This window comes from Dromiciops gliroides, chromosome 5 (genome assembly GCF_019393635.1).
Source record: "Dromiciops gliroides isolate mDroGli1 chromosome 5, mDroGli1.pri, whole genome shotgun sequence".
Classification (NCBI taxonomy): Eukaryota; Metazoa; Chordata; class Mammalia; order Microbiotheria; family Microbiotheriidae; genus Dromiciops; species Dromiciops gliroides.
The window spans coordinates 275,555,525-275,577,249 of NC_057865.1; the positions used below are offsets into that span (position 1 = coordinate 275,555,525).

Consider the following 21,725-nt stretch of genomic DNA (forward strand, 5'->3'; position numbering starts at 1 on the left):
AGTCATCTTGTGAAAGAAGAATCAGAGCACAAGGGAAAAACCTCAAAAAAAAAAAAGGGGGAAAAAAACCCCCAGCACCAAAGTAGAAACAGTATGGTTCAATCTGCATTCATAATCCATAGTTCTTTTTTTTTTTTTCAGGGCAATGAGGGTTAAGTGATTTGCCCAGGGTCACACAGCTAGTAAGTGTCAAGTATCTGAGGCCGGATTTGAACTCAGGTCCTTCTGAATCCAGGGCCAGTGCTTTATCCACTGCACCACCTAGCTGCCCCCATAGTTCTTTTTTCTGGATGTTGAGAACATTTTCTATCATGAGTTCTTTGAAACTGTTTTGGATCTTGCACTATTGAGAAGAGCCAAATCCATCACCATTGTTCATCATACAGTGTTACTGTTACTGTGGTTCAGTCCTTCTTAAGCAACCTGGTGGCCTCCAGGTGCTCATTATCCTGATGCTAGATTTGGTGCAGACCCCAGATGGGCCCAGCCCACTGCAGCTCTGAAATCCTGGCATTAGGAGATCCTCTAGCCTAAGCTTCCTCCAGAAACAGGGTACAGGACTAAACTACCATGCCAGGCCCATCACCTTCATTACTAATATGTCCCTTCCCACACACTTACAAGCCATTACTTGTAACAAAGAATAAAAAGAAAAAAAATCAGTTTAGTATCAACCAAATCTGACAGAATGTTTAACACTCTACATCTTTTGTTTCCCGCCTCTGCAAAAAAGGCAAGCAGGTACATTTTCTCAATTCTTCTCCAGGGCTTTAAACAAAGCCCAGGAGGCAAAGACCAGAAAATTACATTCAACATCTTATGACTAGTTTGATATAAAGGGATGACAGGAGTACTCTGAATGTGGATAATGTATATAAAAAGCTAAATGATTTGTGTGAAGGTTCAGAATTAACAGCAGATAGAAAACAATGAGAGAAAGGACAACGAGACAGGAAGGCTAACGACAGAGATCGAGTGTGGCACAGATCTGAATTACTAGGGAGGGGGAGAAAGGAGAGGAAATCACTTGCATTGTGGAAATTTCTTTTGATTTGGGGACCCTACCTTTGGGTTGAGATTAGAAAGCCTTAGACCCTCAGGGTCTCTTCTGTGTGGGAGGTGCTGGTGCCCCTCCCCCTCCGCTTCAGCTGAGCCAAAAAGCCCTGTGGGCTGTACAAGACGCCAGGTCAGAAAACTGGGGGGAGGGATCCCCAGCTCCCTCCACCCTGAGAGGATCTATCCAAGAGATCCAGGGCTCATCAAGGTCAGGCTCTGGCATAGCCCGTGCTGAGGTCCCAGGCACGCAGCAGGGGCACGGGCCCCTGGAGCCCTGGGTGTGGTACGCAGGGGAGGCCCCCCACCCCTAGCCACATCCCTGGCTGGCAGATTAGCTTGGTGCATATGGGGGTGCAAAAAGCCCAGAGATTTGAGTGGAGAGAAGGAAGATATATATAGACCTGGGAGTTAGACATCGAGGGGACTGACAAGATTAGAAGAACAGAGAAGGGGCTGACAAGATTAAGGGAACGGAGAAGGATGCAGGAGAAGGCTAAAGGACTAGATCAAGAGGCAGATGTATGGAGCTTGGGAGAGGCCAGAAGATTAATAGAACAAAAGGACACTGGAGCACTAGGAGAACGGAAGGAGAGGTCAGTGAGAAACACAGGGGTTCAGTGGTGGCAGTACGGAGAGGAAAGTTAGACACAGGTGGATAGACAAAAGGGGCTTGGAGTTAGAAGAAAGTAGCTGAGCAGCCAATGTGGAACATACCGTAAGGTAAGAGGCAGCAACGGCCCTTATTGTATTAAAAAAGTTCCAGGCGCAGCAGGTGGAAAGAGACGAGTCTGAATGCAGTCAGGTTGTACATTTTATTTCCCTGTATTCTTAATTTGAAATTGTATCTTATTTGATTATTTAGTTAAGAGGCTTCTTAATCTTTTGTTTGTCAATTCTGGGAGTGGAGCAGTGTGGTGGAACTTTATAAACAGCCCATATTAAATTAATAGCAGTCAGATAGCCAGTTAGTCAAAAGTCCCAGATTAAGTACCCCATGCAGATTAGGCCCCCCAAATTAGCTCTAGTTAAGTCAAAATATTTCTTTCTTTGCATCTTTTGTTTTGTGTTTTTTGTTTTTTTTAGGCAATGGGGGTTAAGTGACTTGCCCAGGGTCACACAGCTAGTAAGTATCAAGTGTCTGAGGCCGGATTTGAACTCAGGTACTCCTGAGTCCAGGGTTGGTGCTTTAACCACTGCGCCATCTAGCTGCCCCAAGTCAAAATATTTCTACAGCACTTTGATACAGTATCCTTGAAGGCCTTCTACCTGGAGCCTTTCCTGATCACTCCACCTGCTGCTGCTCTCTATAGGAAACTACTTTGTTTTTAACTACATTGTATTTATTTGTACTGATTCTCTTTAGATTTGTTCTGTATAGCTTTGAACATGTACCATGTATCAGTTCATTTATTCAATTCATATTAAGACTGAAGGAAAAATTACTGAAATTCTTTGTAGATTTTTCAGTATCTTAAGTTAGAACAATGAGAACCATGTCATATATGAATGGTTCTCAGTACAAAGTTCCAAGGGCTGCTGTTTTGGGCCCAACGATCACCGAAAAGCCACAGTATTCTATAATCAAATGCTGTTAACTAAGCTACATATTTTGGGGAGAGTGGTTTCAATATTTATCATTGAATCACAACATAAGCACAATACAGCTCTGAAAAAGTCAACGAGACACGACAACACTTTTGTCAGAAAATATTTCTGACTACAGTTTATCCTATGAACACTTTTACAATGTTGTTGTTCTTGTTCAGTCATGTCCGACTCTTAGTGACCCCATTTGGGGTTTTCTTGGCAAAGATGCTGGAGAGGTTTGTTAATTCCTTCTTCAGTTCATTTTACTGATGAGGAAACTGAGGCAAACAGGGTTCAGTGACTGGCTCTGGGTGACACTAATAATTAAGTGTCTGAGGTTGGATTTGAACTCAAATCCTCCTAACTCCAGGCTGGGCACTCTATCCATGGGGCCACCTAGCTGCCCCAACTTTTATACCAGTTGATCTAAGTGTATTCTGGCAATGCTAGCCAGCTATATCATCCTGATAGCTTAATCAAGTTTTATGTTGCTGTCAAGTTGAATAAATATTGGTTTTTCATGTTACTAAAGCTGCAGGCATCCATTAAATAAAACCTTTCAAAGTTGGGAAAAATTTCATTTTCCTTAAGCTTCCAAAGTTATCATATATCTATCTACCTGTTGCTCATAGACCCCAATCTAATGTATGTCTGACTATCAGAATCACAAACTTAACTAAAATATTCTTCTCTTGCCCGAAAAAGTAGTATGTGCAAATACCATCTATTTGGTCATCAATGTTGCTTTACTGATCCTAGGTAATGGGGAATTATTCAGAATATAAAATCCAATTACAAAATAGATTTCCTGAGGAATTTTTATCATGTGGACACAAGGCTATCAATTTCAATTAACACATAAAAATTTGATTTCAATTCCATTTGTGCTTTTATCCAACAGAAGGATGGACTTGAAGAACAATGTGGTCTGATGTCACATCAGCAGAAACTACATGAGCAAGAGTAAACTTATAAGCCACACATCTCATCACATGACCATAGTATATTAGGAACTGTAAAGAACCTTAGAGATTTAGTTCAGTCCTTTCATTGTACAGGTAAGGAAACTGAAGCCCACCAGGTTGAATTACTCGAGATTACATTGCTATCGAGAAAAGTTGAAGGAAACTGGTATGCTTGTACTGAAAAAGAAAGGATTTCAGAAGGTCATGACAACTTCAAGTCCACGAAGGGCTGTCATGTGAAACAGGAGATAGACTTGTTCAGCATGGCCCAGGAGCTTGTAACGATTGGAATAACGCCACCTGCTGGATACTTACTGTAGAAGAGTTCTGCCCATGAAGGGAAGGTCTTTGAGGGCAAGACCAGGAGTCAGGGAGTGACACGAGCTAGTGGGAGGAGGAAGGAAGAGACTGGCGCTCAGTCTCGGGCTCTTTCCTGAGGACGCTGGCGGAGAAGGGAGCTAGAAATGTGCTCTCCCTTTAATAGATAGGAATCTAGGCCTTTCTCTCTCTCTTTACCAAATTCTTATTCTCCTTAATAAATGCTTAAAAGTTTAACTCTTGCTAAAGCTTATAATTTATTGGCGACCACTCATTAGATATTTTAGACAGTTTAGCTAGAATTTTAACCCTTAACAAGCTCATGGGGTTTCCCTGGCTGGTAGTTGTTAAGCAGAGGTTGGTAAGGGTTGAACTAGGGGACTTCCTGACGTCCCTTCCAATTCTGAAATCTGGAGAAAACTGCTAAGAATCATATGCAGACTTCCTGGTTCAATGATCTTTTCCTAACACCAGAAAGTCCAACCCAAACGTTTTCAAGTATATTTCATATTGTTTCTCTTCATGTACTTCATGCTTCTTTCTTTTCCCTGAACTCAACCTGCTATTGCTCCCATTCTTTCAGCTTGGAACATATGCCATTTCTATGAGTTGAAATACTTGAATTCTTTTTTTTTAATAAAAGTATTTTATTATTTTCCAGTTACATGTAGAGATAGCTTTTAGCATTGAATTCTTAAAGATAAAGTTCAGGTCCCATCTTCTCTGGGAAACCCTAAATTTCTCCAGTTGGAAATCATCTCTCTCCTTCCAAGGTCTACCCCACTCTTTAGTCATACATACTCATCAGATTCTAAGTGAAGGTAGGCAGCCAGGTAGCACTGCAGTGGACGCAGTGCTGGGCCTAGAGTCAGGAGAGACTTGAGTTCAAATCTGGCCTCAGACATGAAAAGTCACTTCACTTGTTTGCCTCTGTTTCCTCAGCTGTAAATTGGGATAATCATTGCACTTCCCTCCCAGGGTTGTCGTGAGGATCCAATGAGATAATATTTGTAAATAGTTTAGCACAGAGTAAAGAAAAAAGGCTGGATGTGGAATCAGAGGGCCTTAGCTCAGATCTCATGCTTTGCCACTTACTACCTGGGTGGCCTGGGAGTACTTGCCTCACCTATTTTACCTTTGCTTTCCTCATCCACAAATGGAGGAGGAAACTCCCTTCAAGCTTGCTCTCTAGGATCCATTCCTTGCATAAGGTAGTTGCTTAATGATCGATGTTTGCCCAATTTAGTTCTTCTGAATTATGCCCTACATGCCCAAACATCCCAACACAAGCTCTTGAAATACTGAGGGACATTTCCTGCTCACGTTCCAAGAACAAAGTTTGTCCAGATGATATATAAATGTGAGTGGCCAATGAGGAAGTGTCTGTTGGTCTATTTGTGTTAGTGGCACAGGGGATCTTGAACAGTGGTTACTCTAGCAGAGGTCAGGGGAACCTGGCCAGAAGGGCAGGTCAAGTCATACCTCCCATTCCGGGTAAGGGAAAAAAGTCTGAACATTCAGGCCAGAAGAAATATTACGATGGGGACTGCTGTTGTAGGCACTATTATTGTAAAGAATAATAATTACTAAACACAAATCACTTTCAGTCAGGCTGTGCAAGCACCAAGCTATGTCCAATTATAAGCAGAAAACAAGGCATAATCACTGTTGTCATATGTTCTATGTATTCAGAAGTACCTGATGGTACTGATGATGCTGTTATGGAATTTCAGGGAGGAGGGCAAATTTTCATTATACTCTGCAAGTATCGAAGGACTAACACTCAATAGTAGGGCAAAACATCATTATCTAAATGCAACTTGTGTGGGGCAGTTAGGTGGTGCAGTGGATAGAGAGCACTGGCCCTGGATTCAGGAGGACCTGAGTTTAAATCCGACCTCAGACACTTAACACTTACTAGCTGTGTGACCCTGGGCAAGTCACTTAACCCCAATTGTCTCACAAAAAAAAAAAAAAAAGAATAAATGCAACCTGTGCTAGAAGATTCTGAGGTGCCACTAAACTACAGGGAACTGCTCTGGAGGGGTGGGTACCATGACATATTAGGACCCTGGCACCAACAAGCCACTTGAGGGGCCCAACACCCATCAACCCATGACAGTGACAGCCAGGGTGAAGAAGATGGTTTTCTGAACCGTGAGAAAACCAATCTGGAGAATCTTTTACATGTGAGTCAATTAATTTTCCAGAGAGGTAGCCATGTTTTATTGCCTGGGAGGTTGTTACATTCTTTGCCTTCAGGAGAAAGAAGCAAATGACCATAAATGACTTCTGTGACTTGTTAAAAAATTATATTACAAAGTTATTCAGTCCTATATCTTATATTCCCATAATCACTAAGAACTTGTAAAATTGTAGTTGGTAGATTCTTTTCAAGAAGGTGGGGGGGCAGCTAGGTAGCACAGTGGATAAAGCACTGGCCCTGGATTCAGGGGGACATGAGTTCAGGTCCGACCTCAGACACTTACACTTACTAGGTGTATGATCCTGGGCAAGTTACTTAACCCTCATTGCCCTGCAAAAAACTAACTAACTAACTAACTAAATAGATAAATAAATAAAATTATGGTAACTTTAAAAAAAAGGTAGGAAAGGGGTGGGACAGCTAGGTGGCACAGTGGATAAAGTACTGGCCCTGGATTCAGGAGGACTTGAGTTCAAATGCGACCTCAGATACTTGACACGTACTAGCTGTGTGACCCTGGGCAAGTCACTTAACCCTCACTGCCCCCCCTTCCCCCCCAAAAAAGGTAGGAAAGGGTACTATAAATTTTGGAAAGAGTTTCATCAAAACAGAATTTTTTAAAAGTAGAAAAAAAATCCACTATTCAGAAAGCCTTCCTGAAGGGGTTCCAGATGGTTAAGGTTTTATCATACAAGTAACTACAAGAGAAAGCTGCCCTGTTGCATGAGTGAAAGTGGTAGGGAGGGGCAGCTAGATGGTGCAGTGGATAAAGCACCAGCCCTGGCTTCAGGATTACCTGAGTTCAAATCCGGCTTCAGACACTTGACACTTACTAGCTGTGTGACCTTGGGTAAGTCACTTAACCCCCACTGCCCCACAAAATTAAAAAAAAAAAAAAGAAAGTGGTAGGGAGAGAGAAGTAATGTGATTCTTGGTTCACAAATGATACTTGATGCTGCCTAACCTAGAACAGGCTATCACAAACTAATGCCTCAAAGAGGGAAACAATAATAGTACGAAGAATGGGAAAAAATGTAAAATTCCATCAGAATAAAAACCCCCCATGCTTTCAAAGCTAGAGCAGAAATACCTCAAATCTCTGACGTGGAGAGCTCATGGGAAATAAGCTTCATTTCTGGATCAGAGCTGATATGGGGCCACTGTAGCTCATGACTGTTTACTAATGTGTGAAGAAGTCACAGTATGTATTGGTAGGAGGGAGGAAATCAAAGATGCTTAAGCTGTTAAGGCTGAGTTATTCTGGCATTAATTCAAGAAACTCTATTGAACCTTTGCTATAGTATGCTCTACTACAGATCACAATCAGCTTGTTTTGTACCCTTCCAACCCTCTCATCATTTAGAAAACATCAGCTTCTTGAAATCTACTTTTATGTAGGGTTTTCTAAGTGAAGAAGGATCCAGAGATATACTGATATGTGCAAAATGACACGCAGGATTTTAGTACTGTGCAACATGGCCTCTCCAACATTTCTACTACTGGGGTTAACACAAAATAACACCTTAGGGCCTTACCGAGCTGGGGAGGGCCCTAAGGCACAATACTTACTTAGTATGGTGTCAGTTGGCCCTAGTAAGGGCTTCTGGAAAGACGGAGCTACACAGTGCAACACCTGCCTAGTTATCATACGCATACAATGAATAGTTTTCCTGAGGGAGGTTATGGAGAGATCTTGCTGCCTTCTAAAAATATGCAACTTTACCCTAAATGGAAGACATGTTGGAGAGATAACACGTTAAGTCTCAAAACAGGGTTGGCTACTGAAGCACCATGAATTTAACGGCATGAATTACATTCAAGTCAATTTGGCAAACATCAAACACCTTCCATGTGCCAGGGAAAGAAGCCTAAAATGGTACCAGACTCTTTGAAGGGGCTTACTTTATTTTATTATAAAATAAAAAGAGATTTACTAGGAAAGAGGAATGGCTTACTTTATACTAGAGGTAAAGTAGGTTGGATGGGAATCTCAAGAGCTATATTATTGGTATAGCTCCAGTGTGTCTTATTGGTGCAATATGGAAAATTCTTTCTTTATGATAAAACAAGCCATAGCTACATTGACAGTTTCCAAATATTAAGTTTTTAGGCAGGGATGGGAACTGGACTTGTGACTTCACTGACAGGGAACTCTGGATTGCAAGAAAGTACTTTACCAATGTTGGCTGCTACCTTCTCTAAACTTTAGTTTCTGAGAGCTGCAAGGGCAGGGGTGTCCAACTCAAATGGAAACACGGGCCACTAAGCCATATGTAAAGATACCTATGGGCTTCATCTCAATGTGGAAAACTACATATTAATATTATCTATGTTTTAGTGTATTTTTATTTATTTTGTTAAATATTTGCCAAATACATTTTAATCTGGTTTAGGCCATACTCAGTAGTGTTGTGGGTCATATGTTTGACACCTCTGGCCTAGATCACTGAGAGGTGATACAGTCTCTATGTGGGATTGACCAGCTTTTAATTCATTATATTTGAAAAAGTTTATTTCTTTTCTAATTTTTTTTACTTTCAGCATTTTATTTCCCCCCAATTACATACAAAGATAGTTTTCAACATTCATTTTTGTAAGATTTTGAGTTCCAATTTTTTCTCCCTTCCTCCTATCCTTCCCTCCTCCCCAAATGAGCAAGCAATCTGATATAGGTAATATATGTACAATGATGTTAAACACATTTCCACATTAGTCATGTTGTGAAAGAATCAGAATGAAAGGGAAAAAAGCACAAGAAAGAAAAAAACAATAAAATGGTGAAAATAGCATGCTTTGATCTGCATTCAGACTCATTTATTTGAATGTATTTTGTCTAAAAAATGCTGCCAAAAAGAAAACTTTTTTTATTATTGAAGAAAAATACATTTCTTAGGGTAAGTCTCATCAAATATTTTCCTATCTTTTTATCACCTTTTGTTCCAGTCAATAAATATAAAGTTTCCCAGTACGTGAAGCCCCAGGGGCCATCTGGTCCAGTTTCTACCTGAACAAGAATCCTCTTTCTAGTATTCCTGACAATTAGGCATCTGGTTCTTGTGTGAAGACTTCCAGGGAGGGGAAGCAAGTACCTCATGAAGAGACCCGTTCTATCTTAGGATGTTTCTAATTGTTGCAAAGTTGTTCTTGTTGTTTTTTTTTCAGCAGGCTGAAATCTCCACACTTTTACCTATCATTTGTAGTCCTATTCTCTATCACCATGCAGAACAATTTGAACATCCATTCCATACGACAGGTCTTCAAATACTCGAATATAGTTTTGTTTTTGTGTAGTGCCGGTGCTTCTCTAGTTCCTTAAATCTTTATATTTTGGCACGGTGTGGTCTCTAGTTCCCTAATCATTCTGCTTATCCAAGGCTGGCCACTTTTCAGCCTGTCATCGTCTCTTTTTTCTTTTTTTTTCATTGTCTTTCCTAAAAGGTGATCCCTAGAACTGAACACAGTCTCTCAGATGTGGCCTGACTTTTCATGACCAAAGAATCACAGATACTTCAAGGGTCCTCAGAGGCCATCTAGTCCAACTCATACTTCCATTTTTGGAAATGTTAAAGGCTAAAATTCTAGCTAGTCTGTCTAAAATATCTAATGAGGGGTCGCCAATAAATTATAAGCTTTAGCAAGAGTTAGGCTTTTAAACATTTATTAAGGAGAATAAGAATTTGGTAAAGAGAGAGAGAAAGGCCTACATTCATTTATCTATTAAAGGGAGAGTACATTTCTAGCTCCCTTCTCCACCGGAGTCCTCAGGAAAGAGAGAGAGACAGAGCGCCCGGCTCCCCCTTCCTCCTCCCACCAGCAAACATCACTTCCTGAGGCCAAAGAAAAGACGCATGGTCCTGCCCTCAAAGACCTTCCTTTCATGGCGGAGCTTTTCTACAGTAAGTCTCCAGCAGGTGGCGTCATTCCAATCATTACAGAAAGAATCTCCATTTTGTAACTGTACTTCTCACAGAGCAGCACAAGCCTGGGTACATGTTCCATCAGGAAGGGAAATAGGATAGTTAATGAAAACTCATCTTGAGAGGTCACCTGCAGAACATTTCAATCTGTGTCACTGGAATGAAAGCAAAATCACTAGACTATGATGCCACGGGGGGCTCGATATGATGCCCTGTAGAAATGTTTGCAAACTCAAAAAAAAGGAGACAAGACTATCTCATCGTAATTAAAAATAAGACTATGCTTGGCAAAACCTTGCTCATCAGCAGGCTGGCCATAGCAGCTCTCATGTGCTATCTACTAAGTCAGAGAAGAGTAGCAAACTACAATATAAGGAGCCTGATAAAATCACAGAGCTTTGAAGTATGGATTGGAGCATGTTTGTCTACAGTAGACACAACCTGGTAAATCTCTTAAGTAGAAGTAGATCCTGTTAATTACATTTGCCTTTGTGTTTTTGTTTTCTACTGGAGTTTCATGTAAAGATGAGATTTATTTGACAGTGTAGCACCTTGTGAAATCATACAACTAAATATGAACTTCTTGTTAAGGGTGTATTTTGGGGGAGCTCTGGATCAAAAGGATCAGTGATCATAAGCAGTATCAGATTTTACTAAGAAGATATTAAAGCTTTCAAATTACTAAGCTCCATTATTAAATTATTTCTCCCATTGAAACAATGGCATCTCACTATACTGAAGATGTTGATGCTTAGTACAGAGTATGACTAGTTTATTTTCTGTAATAGGAATATCTGCATTTTATCTTCCTGGATGAAAATTAAATATTCCATATAGAAAAAATGAAAGGTTATTTAACAATGGGTTATCTTGCCTAAATGGAATACAGATACAAAGTCAGGTACCATAAATATTTAATACCTTCATTTGACAAACATTAAGTACTTAAGTATTAAGTACACTGTGCTAAACATAGAAAACAAAGATGAATATGAGTTCTGACATCATGAAACTTACAATGTGGGGGAATACAACATAGCCCTACCCCCCAAAAATTCATGTCAGTAATCTAAGGATCTATGTTTTCAGAGGTTGGTGTATTCCCTTTATCTGTGCCAACTGGAGGAGAACAAATGCATAAATGAATGCCATGTACATCACCTAAATACATTAGCATTCCTACTTTAGAAAAGTATAACTTCAAAGGCAGGAATATGTAATAAATCCCAGAAAGAAAACAAAGTTTGAAATGCCCCAGGGGGGCAGCTAGGTGGTGCAGTGGATAAAGCACTGGCCCTGGATTCAGGAGGACCTGAGTTCAAATCCAGCCTCAGACACTTGACACTTGACCAGCTGTGTGACCTTGGGTAAGTCACTTAACCCTCACTGCTCTGAAAAAAAAAAGCCCCAGGAATGAAAACTATTTTGGACCTAATGGCTCCAAAGGTCTTGTCTCATTCTAAAGTCACCAAAGCTCTAAGCATATGAAAATGTATAAAACCAGGATGTAATGAAGTCAGTTAATTTGGAAGGTAGGGTGAGAGTTTTGCTATGTAGCTAAATACAATAAACATAATTATAGGAAATGACTTAGAAAAAACTGACCAACAAAATAAGAACCGTTTTATAGCTATTTAGCACTTGGCATGGTGCATGGCACATCATAATAGGAACACCAAGCATTTATATACTGTTTGAAGGGTTTACAAAGTGCTTTACAAACATTCCATTTTATCCTCCCAACAAACCTGGCAGATGTGCTATTATTTTTTGTGTGTCTGTGAGCAGATGTGCTATTATGAACCCCATTTTATAGAGGAGGACCCTGAGGCAGGCAGAGATGAAGGATCAGACGGTTAAACTACTGTCCGAGGACTAAACTGAACTTGACATAGCAAGTGCTTAATGTATGTTGGACTTGATGCCTATTTCCTAATAATCCATTTATCTTCACTCACATTGAAATAGCAGAGAGACCATTTGACTTTTTTTTAAAGTAAAGGCTGATGCTTTATTTTTGTAACTTTCAGGTCCACCACAGCCAAAGAGTGGAAAATTCATCAGAACACGTCCACTTTCGTCAAAATCTTCTGCATAAATCCCATGATCAGACTTTGGCATAAGCAGTAGGGTTTACAGATAGATAAAAAGCCAACGCTTTTGTGTAACCTATTTAAAAACCCTGCAAATCTCTCCAAATAGAGTGAAGGGAAAGGCACATCAATCGCAAACAAAATACTTGCTCTATGTGCCTCAGAGAATTGTCATGAGGAAAGAACTTTGTCAATCGAAAACCACTACAAAAAATGCTCATCTATATTAAATGATGTATTATCATGGGTCAGGAGCTCCACTCTTTGCTTGAGGCATAGAGCCCTGCTATCTCTGCAAAGACAAATAAAGAAAACACAAGTGGAAAAAAAGAGTTGGCTTGTAGCATGGGCTTGGCACTGCCTATATCAAGTGAAAAGGCTCTATCCACAGTTCTCTCTTTCTACACTACTACATTGATAACCTCCTTAGTTTTCAAGTATCCAACTGTTAGCTCTCTGCAGATGATTCCTAAATCTACCCTTTTAGCCTCATCTATCTTCTGAGCTCCAATTCTGTATACCACCTGTCTTGCTGGACATCCCTACCTGCATGCCCTATAGTCATCTCAAACTCAACATATCTGAAACAGAACTCGTTACTTTTTTCTCCTAAACCTAATCCCTTTTCTTGACTTTCTTATTTCTGTTTTTTTTTCCTTTTTTTTTTTGAGGGGCAATGGGGGTTAAGTGACTTTCCCAGGGTCACACAGCTAGTAAGTGTCAAGTGTCTGAGGCCAGATTTGAACCCAGGTACTCCTGAATCCAGGGCCGGTGCTTTATCCACTGTGCCATCTAGCTGCCCCCCCTCCCTTTTCCTTTTTATTAACTTGTTTTTCAATTCCAAACTTTCTTCCTCTCTCTACCCCTCCTCAACCTACTGAAAAGGCAAGAATGATGCCCATTATATGTGTAAAGTCATGCAAAATATATTTCCACATAAGCCATGATGTGGAAAAAAAAAACAACCCACACCAAACAAACAGGAAAAATAAAAAAAGAGAAAAATAATATGCTTCAATATACACTGAATCCATCGGTTCTCTCTCTGGATGTGGATAGTATTTTTCATCATGAGTCCTTTGGTATTGTTGTGCATCACTGTATTAATCAGAATTGCTAAGTCTGGGGGCAGCTAGGTGGCACAGTAGATAAAGCACTGGCCCTGGATTCAGGAGGACCTGAGTTCAAATTTGACCTCAGACACTTGATACTAGCTGTGTGACCCTGGGCAAGTCACTTAACCCTCATTCCACCCTCCCCCCCAAAAGAATTGCTAAGTCTTTCACAGTTGATTTATTGTTAAAATATTGCTGGCGCTGTGTACAATGTTCTTCTAGTTCTATTCAGTTCACTTTGCTTTAGTTCATATAAGTTTTCTCAGGTTTTTCTGAACCCATCCTCCCCACCCCTTCCATTTCTTATAGTACAATAGTACTCTATCACAATCATATATCACAGCTTGTTCAGCTGTTCCCTAGTTGGTGGGTATCCCTCAATTTGCCATTCTTTACTACCACAAAAAGAGCTATAAATATTTTTGTACATGTGGGACCTTTTGCTTTGCCTCTGGTTTCTCTGGGATACAGACCTAGTAGTGGCATTGCTGGGCCAAAGGCTACACACAATTGGATAGCCTTTTGGGCATAGTTCCAAATTGTTCTCTAGAATGGCTGGCCCATTTCACAGCTCCATCAACAATCCATTAGTGTCCCTATTCTTATTTCTTTTGAGGAAACATTCTTCTAGTCATTCAAGTCCACAACCTAAAAGTCACCTTTAAGTTTTAGCCAAATTAGTTGGGTCTCACTATTACTCACATGTGTTATTTTCTCTCCATTAACAACCATAGGTATGATGAGAGCTTGGGTCTAGTTTACTGATCAAACATGACCCAGACTCTATGTATTCCTTCCCCTCACTAAGCAGCTAGATGGCACTACAGTGTACAGAGCACTGATGTGGAGTCAGGGAGACCAGAGTTCAAACCCTACCTCAGACACTTATCAGCTGTGTGATCTTGGTCAAGCCACTTATCCTCTGCTAGCTTCAGTTTCCTTACCTTTAAAACAGAGATAATAGCACCTACATCCCAGGGTTGTTGTGAAGGTAAATGACATATTCGTAAAGTGCTATACAGGCATAACTCAAAGATACTGTGAGTTCAGTTCCAGACCACTGCAATAAAGTGAATATCACAATAATGCAAGTCACACAATTTATTTGGTTTCCCAGTGCATATAAAAGTTATATTTATACTATACTATAGTTGTTTAAGTGTGCAGTCATATTATGTCTAAAAAACCCAATGTACACACCTTAATTTAGAAATAATGCTAAAAATGCTAACCGTCATCTGAGCCTTCAACAAATTTCAATCTTTTTGCAGTTGGAGGTTCTTGCCTAGATGTTCATGGTTGCTGACTAATCAGACTGGTGGTTGCTGAACTTGGGAAGGCTGTCGCAATTTCTTAAAATTAGACTACAGTGAAGTTTGCCCCATCTTTTGACTCTTCCTTTCATTTGAATACTAAGAGGTCATTGTAGGGTTATCAATTAGCCTAATTTCCATATCGTTGTGTCTCAGAGACTAGGGAAGCCAGGAGGAGAGGGAGAGAGATTGGGGTCAGTGGAGCAGTCAGAACACACATTTATTAATGATGTTTGCACATATAAGTGTGGTTAGTGGTGCCCCAAAACAATTACAACAGCAACATCAAAGATCACTGATCATTGTAACAGACATAATAATAGTAATAATGAAAAAATGTGAAATATTGCAGGAATTACCAAAATGTGACACAGAGACATGATGTTAGAAAAAGGGCATCTATAGACTTGCTCAATGCAAGGTTGACACAAACCTTCAATTTGTAAGAAATGCAGTATCTGCAAAACACGATAAAGTGAAGCAAGGTATGCCTGTACAAATGCTAGCTACATTACTGCAATAACTTCCGAATTGGTCTTCCTGCATCTAATCTCTCCACTCTCCAATCTATCCTCCACAAAGCTGCCAGAATGATCTTCCAACATAGGCCTAATCCTTCTCTTGCTTAAGAAGCTTCGGCAGTTCCCAACAGCCTCTAGCATAAAATACAAATGGCCTTCACAAGTTGGTTCCAGTCAATCTTTCCAGGTTGTGATTACACATCACCACCCACCATTTCCCAACCAGAGAAGCTAGTTGATTTCCGTTCCCCAGATGTGATGTAATATTCCATTTTCTGGTGCCTTTGCACAGACCTGTCTGAGGCCCGCAATGCTCTCCCACCCTACTTCTGCCTGTTGGAATGCTTAGCTTCATTCAAGGCTCTGTCCAACCACCACCTCCTTTAGGATGCCTTTTCTGATTCCTCAACTGAGCAGTCTCCTCCCACCCATCATTTTAAATTTCCTATATATGCTGAATATGCTTATCTGTGACCATGTATCTTCCTGGTAACAAGCGAGCCCTTGGAAAGCAAGAATGGTCTCATTTTTGTCTTTCGATCTCCGGCTCGTACCACAGTGCCCAGCACATAATAGGCCCTTAACAAATGCTTGAGAGGCAGTTCGGCCTAGTGGACAAAGAGCAGGCTTCAGGGCCTGGAAGACCAGGGCTGAAGCCCTGCTTCTGTCACATACTGACTGTGTGGCCTGAGGCCATTCCCTTAACCTCAGTGTTCCAGGCAACCAGTGAAGCCTGAGATGAGAGCAGGTTTTGATTTGTGCTGGGAGAGAGTCTTACCAGGAATTCCTTACAGACACAAAATCACAGGTCTGGCAAAAAAAAAAAAAAAAAAGGAAAACAACAAAACCCCCAGAAAACAAGCAAAGAAATAAACGATAACAACAAAAAACCCAAAGAAAAGCCAAGCTTGCTGTCTGACACTTTGGGCCTGGTGTGGCTGGAGAAGTCCACTGTCGGACATACAGTTGTGGACCACACAATTCTATAGGTCTTCAAGCAGAAGTGGGATGCCCACTTATTGGGTATCTTCTAGTGGGGATTCCTTTTCTGTAGGGGTGTGACTAAAGGGTTGCTGAAATGTCTTCTTACTCTGAAATTCTGTGACTCTCTGGTCATAGATCTAGCTAGAAGGGACCTTAGGGGCCATCTAGTCTGATCCTCTCTTTAAAAATGAGGAAACTAGGGGCAGCTAGGTGGCGAAGTGGATAAAGCACCGGCCCTGGATTCAGGAGGACCTGAGTTCAAATCTGGCCTCGGACACTTAACACTTACTAGTTGTATGACCTTGGGCAAGTCACTTAACCCCAACTGCCTTACCAAAAAAAAAAAAGAAAAGAGGAAACTTAGGCTCAGACATGTTAAATGACTAACTCAAGGTCACACAAGCATGAAATGTCAGAGTTGAGTTTTGAAGCTAGCTCTTTCGACTCCAGAGCCAGTACTCTTTTTGCACATGACTCTGGGCCTCAGTTTCCTCCTCTGTAAAGAGAGGGGAGGTCTAGATGATCAAAGTCAGACAAGTTAAGCCAACAAGCATTTATTAAATACTTAATATGTTCCAGACACTGTTCTAAGTACTGGAAATACAAAGGAAGGAAACATTAGTTCTTGCCCTCAAGGAGTTCACAATCTAATGGGACAGAGGAGTAAAACTGTGGACAAACTAAGTGCAAATATGATATTATATGGGATCATTTGGAAATAGTCTCTGGGGAAGACACTAACATGATGGAGGATTGGGAAAGACTTTTTGTGGAAGGTGGAATTTTATCTGAGAATTGAAGGAAGACAGGGAAGCCAAGAAGGTGAGATGAAGAGGCATGGGGCAAAGCCCATGAAAATGCTCAGAGTAAGGTGATGTCATGTCTTGTGAGAGCAGCATGGAGGAAGCCAGTGTCACTGGACAGTGGAGTAAGATGTAAGAAGAATGCAAAGGCAGGAAGGAGCCCGGGGATGAATTACTTTAAAAGGCAGAGATGCCTAGAGGTGACAGGATACTGGGGAGTTTATTCAATAGGAGGGTGATATGGTCAGACCTGTGCTTTAGGAAGATCACCTGGACAGCTGCAGGGATGATGGATTGGAGTGGGGAGAGACTTGAGAAAAGGAGCTCCACTAACAACTTGCTGCAATAGCCTAGGAATGAGTGACGAGGAGGTCTGCATTGGGTGGTGGATGTGTTGGGTGTGTTAGGTGTGAGGAATTTGGGATGATACCTGGCTTTGATCTTGTGTGACCAAAGGGGAGCGGGCCCCTTGACAATAACAGGGAAGTTCAGAAGGATGGAGGGTAGGGGAGTGGAGGGGAGAGTCTGGGTAAAGATGAGTTCAGGTTTGGCCATGCTGAGTTTAAGATGTCTACAGGACAGGCAGCTGAAGATGTCCCTCACATCTGGAGAACAAGAGGGAAGTCAGAGCTGGATAAATCTGGGATTTCTCAGCATCGAGATGCTAATTGAATCCGTGGGAGCTGATGACATCACCAGGTAGAGAGGGAGAAGAGAGGAGGGCCCAGGATGGAACCCTGTGGGACACCCTGGGTTATTGGTACCTCCTGGATGCTTCAGGAAAGGGGCCCGAGGAGAAGCCAGAGAAAGCGGTGACATGAGACCTCAAAGAACAAAGGGAGCCCCGGGATTAGAGGGTCGTGGTCAGTACAAAAGGCTGCAGAGGTCAGGCAGATGAGAAGAGACCATTGTGGGGGCTTTTATAATGACGGGGCAATAGATCTAGATCGGCCAGGGATTTCAGAGGTCACCGAGCCCAACCCCCTCATTTTACAGATGAGGAAACTGAGGCCTGGAGAGACCCCCCCCTCCCTTTCCATTTTTGAAATGAGGACACGGATGTGGGGGGGTATTCAGGTAAGGCGTGTTCTTTCCTAATGCTCTGCTCCGAGCCTCAGTTTCCCTCTCTGTAAAAAAGAGGGGTGGGCCTGGATGAGCCAGCCTCCCGCGGCTGGTCCCCAGGCTCGGGGCAGGGATGGATGGATGGATGGATGGATGGATGGATGGATGGGTGGATGGGTGGGTGGACGGACGGACGGGGGGCGCCGGGGTGTCCCCCCACTTACCAGGCCAAGGCCAGACTGGTCCCTAGGGAGAGCAGGCACAGCACGGTCCGCGGGTCCGCCCAGCCGCCGCCGCCGCCGCCGCCTCCCGCTCCCCGGGCCGGCTCCGGGGGCTGCCCGGGCTCGCCGCGTCGGCCCGGCTCCGGGGGCGCCCCCTTGGCGCCCGCCTTCTTCCGATGCTTCGCCTCGGACATGTCCGTGGGCCCTGGGGGGGGACACGGGCGGCCGCTGACCGTGACGAGGCCGGGGTGGGGGGCGGGCATCGCAGCCTCCCCCGCCCGGGCCCCCGAGGGCTTCTCCCCGCCCGCTTCTTTACCTTAGAGCATCCGTCTGTCAGTCCGTCAGTCTGTCTGTCTGTCAGTCCGTCCGTCCGTCAAGGAGTCCGCAGCAGCCGGCAGCGCCGCTCCTCCTTCTTTGATGGGAGTCTGAGGGGGCGGGACCGCACACGCCCGCTCTGGGCGCGTCCCCGCCGCGCGCGCCCCCGCCGCGGACCCAACCCCGCCCCTCCCCTCTCGACTTTCTGGTCCTCCAGGCGATAGCTGACTGCAGAGCGCGAGCGCGCGAGCGTACATACGTGCGCGACGCGGACCCCTCCCCCCACCTCCGAGGCAAGGCCAAGTTTGGCTGCGCGCGCAACTCGAGCGTCCTAACTCTCACTTTGTGGGCTGTGGGGGCCGGGGTTCGGGAGCGAGGTCGCAGCAGCCTGGTTAGACTGAACAATATTACATTGTGGACTGTGGAGGCACTTTGAGAAGCTAGCCCGAGTGTGTGGTTATCACAGCCGAGGCGGCCTGAGCATCACACTGTAGGCTGTGAAAGCATTGGCGCGAGAGCGAGGCCGCAGCAGCCCCTGAGGTGCGCGCGCAGCCTGAACACTTACACGGTGGACTGTGGAAGCCAGGGATCCAGCCCTACACATCCCTGGAGAAGCCAGCCCGCGTGTGCTTGCGCGCGCAGCCTGAGTGTCGTGTGCGCGCCCCCGGCGTAGGCTGGGTCCGTGCTGGCGCTTGTGAGTGCGCGCTTCCTCCTCCCGCTTCTCCAGGGCTCGGGGCGGAGCGTGGGGGCTTGCGTGTTGCCTCTGGGATGAGGAGGCGGCCGTAGTGGTGGCAGTCTGTCCATCCGGGAAGGAGCCGGGAGCGAGCAGCCGCCGCAGCCTCGCCCTGGGTTTCCGAGGGGGGGGTGGAGGAGGAAGTTACTTTGGAAAAAGCTCAGACTTGGACTTGCCCCCCCCCGCCCCCTCCAGGCAGGAACCCGGCCCCCCGCCGCGCGCTCTGGAGGATTTCCCTCCGTCTGGGGCTCCGGGGTCCGAGAGCTGGGAAGTGACCGACCCCGCGGCTTTTAGGCAAGTTGCGGCCCCTGAGGACCGTGCGCCCCGCGGCCGCCCCGGGGGAGGGTGTGTCGTGTCCTGGACCGAGCACCTACGGCCGGACTTCGGACAACGGACTCCCCTCCCGGGAAAGGTTTGTGCCAAGCGGTCCCGTCTGCCCATCACTGGTCCAGGTGGAAGGACCGGAGAGATCGATCAGTCAGTTAACAAACATTGAATGCCTCCTGGGTGTCAGGCATTGAGCTGAACAAAAAAAGAAGCAGACCCTGCCAACAGGGAGCTTACTTTTTTTTTGGCGGGCTAATGGAGGTTAAGTGACTTGCCCAGGGTCACACAGCTAGTAAGTGTCAAGTGTCTGAGGTCGGATTTGAACTCAGGTACTCCTGAATCCAGGGCCGGTGCTCTATCCATTGCGCCACCTAGCCGCCCCCGGAGCTTACTTTTTGTAGGGGGAACTCTGTGTGTAATATCTCAAATGAGTTAAAGGGAAAGTGCTTTGCAAACTTTAAAAATGCTATGTAAATGTTGGTTAGCATGTGTATTTGTCTATTTCTGTATGTATAGACGTTAAATACATATGTGCACATTCGTAATACACGCGCAAATGTGTGTATATAGATACACACACACAGCTTTATATCTTTATCCACATAAACAGAACACAGGGCATTTCAGGAGAGGCAGCGCCGGCCTTTGGGGGTGGAGATCAGGCCTTAGAGCTCACTTCCAGAATGTAGGGTCTTTGAGGGTAGATATTCTTTCCTTTTCCAGCCTGATACATAGTAAGCACCCTTAGGAAATCTTCCTTGATTGGAGTTGAAGCTAGTCTAACTTCCTCTTTTCACAGATGAGGAAATACTCTCCTCATTTCTAGTAAGCTTGTTGCCTGCATTGACAGGAGTGGCAGTGCCCAGCTGTCCACACTTCACCTGGGTAGCATGCTCAGGCTTGTACCTTAAGTGACAGACAACACTTGGATTTTGGCAGGAAGACATTTCTTTGTCGCTGGGGGACAGTTTTTCAGCATTTCTGTTTCTTTGTTCCAAAATCTCTCCGACTTCAGTCTAGTGTTTCATGCCCTGAACTCCCCTACCCAGCATTTATGGCTCTGTCTTTGGCCAAGTAAGTTTGGGAAATGCTGATTCCAGCAATTTCACTTTTGGTATCATCTATTACACTTGTACATTCTCAGCAGTATCTGTAAATCCAGGAGAGAGGAAGGAGGAGGGACCTGGGATGTGATCTAAGGGGAAACTCTTCCCACTGTGGCAGGTCCATAGCTTTTACTACCTGAGTTAGGTTCAAATTAGATAACTCATTTATATTAGAGGAAGTTAGGCTATTCAGGGCAGAGTGCTGTGCTTGGAGTTAAGGAAATTGTTGTTCAGTTGTTTTTTTAGTTATGTCCAACTCTCCCCATTTCCCCCCATGTTGTGACCCCATCTGGGGTTTTCTTGTCAAAAAGACTGAAGTGGTTTGCTAGCTCATTTTACCTATGAGGAAACTGAGGCAAACAAGGTCAAGTGACTTATCCAGGGTCACACAGCTAGTAAGTGTCTAAGGCCAGATTTTATCTCAGGAAGGTGAGTCTTCCTGACTTCAGGCCTAGCACTCAGCGGATACACTGCGCCCCTTAGCTGGAGTAAGGAAGACTTGAATTCAAATTTTACCTCAGACGTGTGTGTGTGTGTGTGTGTGTGTGAGAGAGAGAGAGAGAGAGAGACAGACAGACAGACAGACAGACAGACTGACAGAAAGAAAGACAGACAGACCCACAGATAGACCGACCTTTCCTGGGCAAGTCACATCACTTGTCTCAGACTCAGTTTTCTCATATGTGTTATGGGGATAATAATAGTACCTACTTCACAGGATTATTACAGTGAGGATCATTTTGCAAATCTTTTATAAATGTGAGGTGTTATGGCAAAGTACTTTCCACAGAGTAGTGCTGTGATGTAGATAAATAGCATAGATATTATTATTCCCCATTTCCCAGTTGAAGAAGAGGCTCAGAAAAGTTCTGTGACTTGCCCAGATTACACAGCTAGCCAGGATTTAAAGCAAGTTTTTCCCAATTCCCAGACTGGTGATCTTTCCATGACATAATGCTGCCTTTGAAATATTCCTAAGTTAAAATATTTCACAGAATTTCAGAAGCTCCTAAAACTCTTCACCTCCAAGCATGGTTTTTCCTCCTGTTTTCACAAAAGAAGCTTTGATTCATTGTAGCCATC

The 21,725-nt window shown here is 43.7% G+C and overlaps 2 protein-coding genes across 5 annotated transcripts in view; one reads left to right on the forward strand and one right to left on the reverse strand.

Moving 5' to 3' along the window:
* The window catches only part of LOC122730005 (IKBKB interacting protein), a 35,830-nt gene extending 17,191 nt beyond the window's left edge, over positions 1–18,639 (reverse strand). For 2 of the 3 annotated variants that reach the window (XM_043969196.1, XM_043969194.1), the window contains exon 1: positions 18,165–18,639. In XM_043969196.1, coding sequence (XP_043825131.1) covers positions 18,165–18,424 — 260 coding nt within the window. In that variant the 5' untranslated portion in view covers positions 18,425–18,639. The remainder of the gene's footprint in view (positions 1–18,164) is intronic. The other variant, XM_043969195.1, reaches the window with a different exon arrangement.
* Positions 17,609–21,725, forward strand: part of APAF1 (apoptotic peptidase activating factor 1) — a 100,059-nt gene continuing 95,942 nt past the window's right edge. The window contains exon 1 of one of the 2 annotated variants that reach the window (XM_043969192.1): positions 17,609–17,741. The gene's annotated coding sequence lies outside the window, so the exon portion shown is untranslated. Of the gene's footprint in view, positions 17,742–19,430; positions 19,622–21,725 lie in introns of those variants that run through there. The other variant, XM_043969190.1, reaches the window with a different exon arrangement.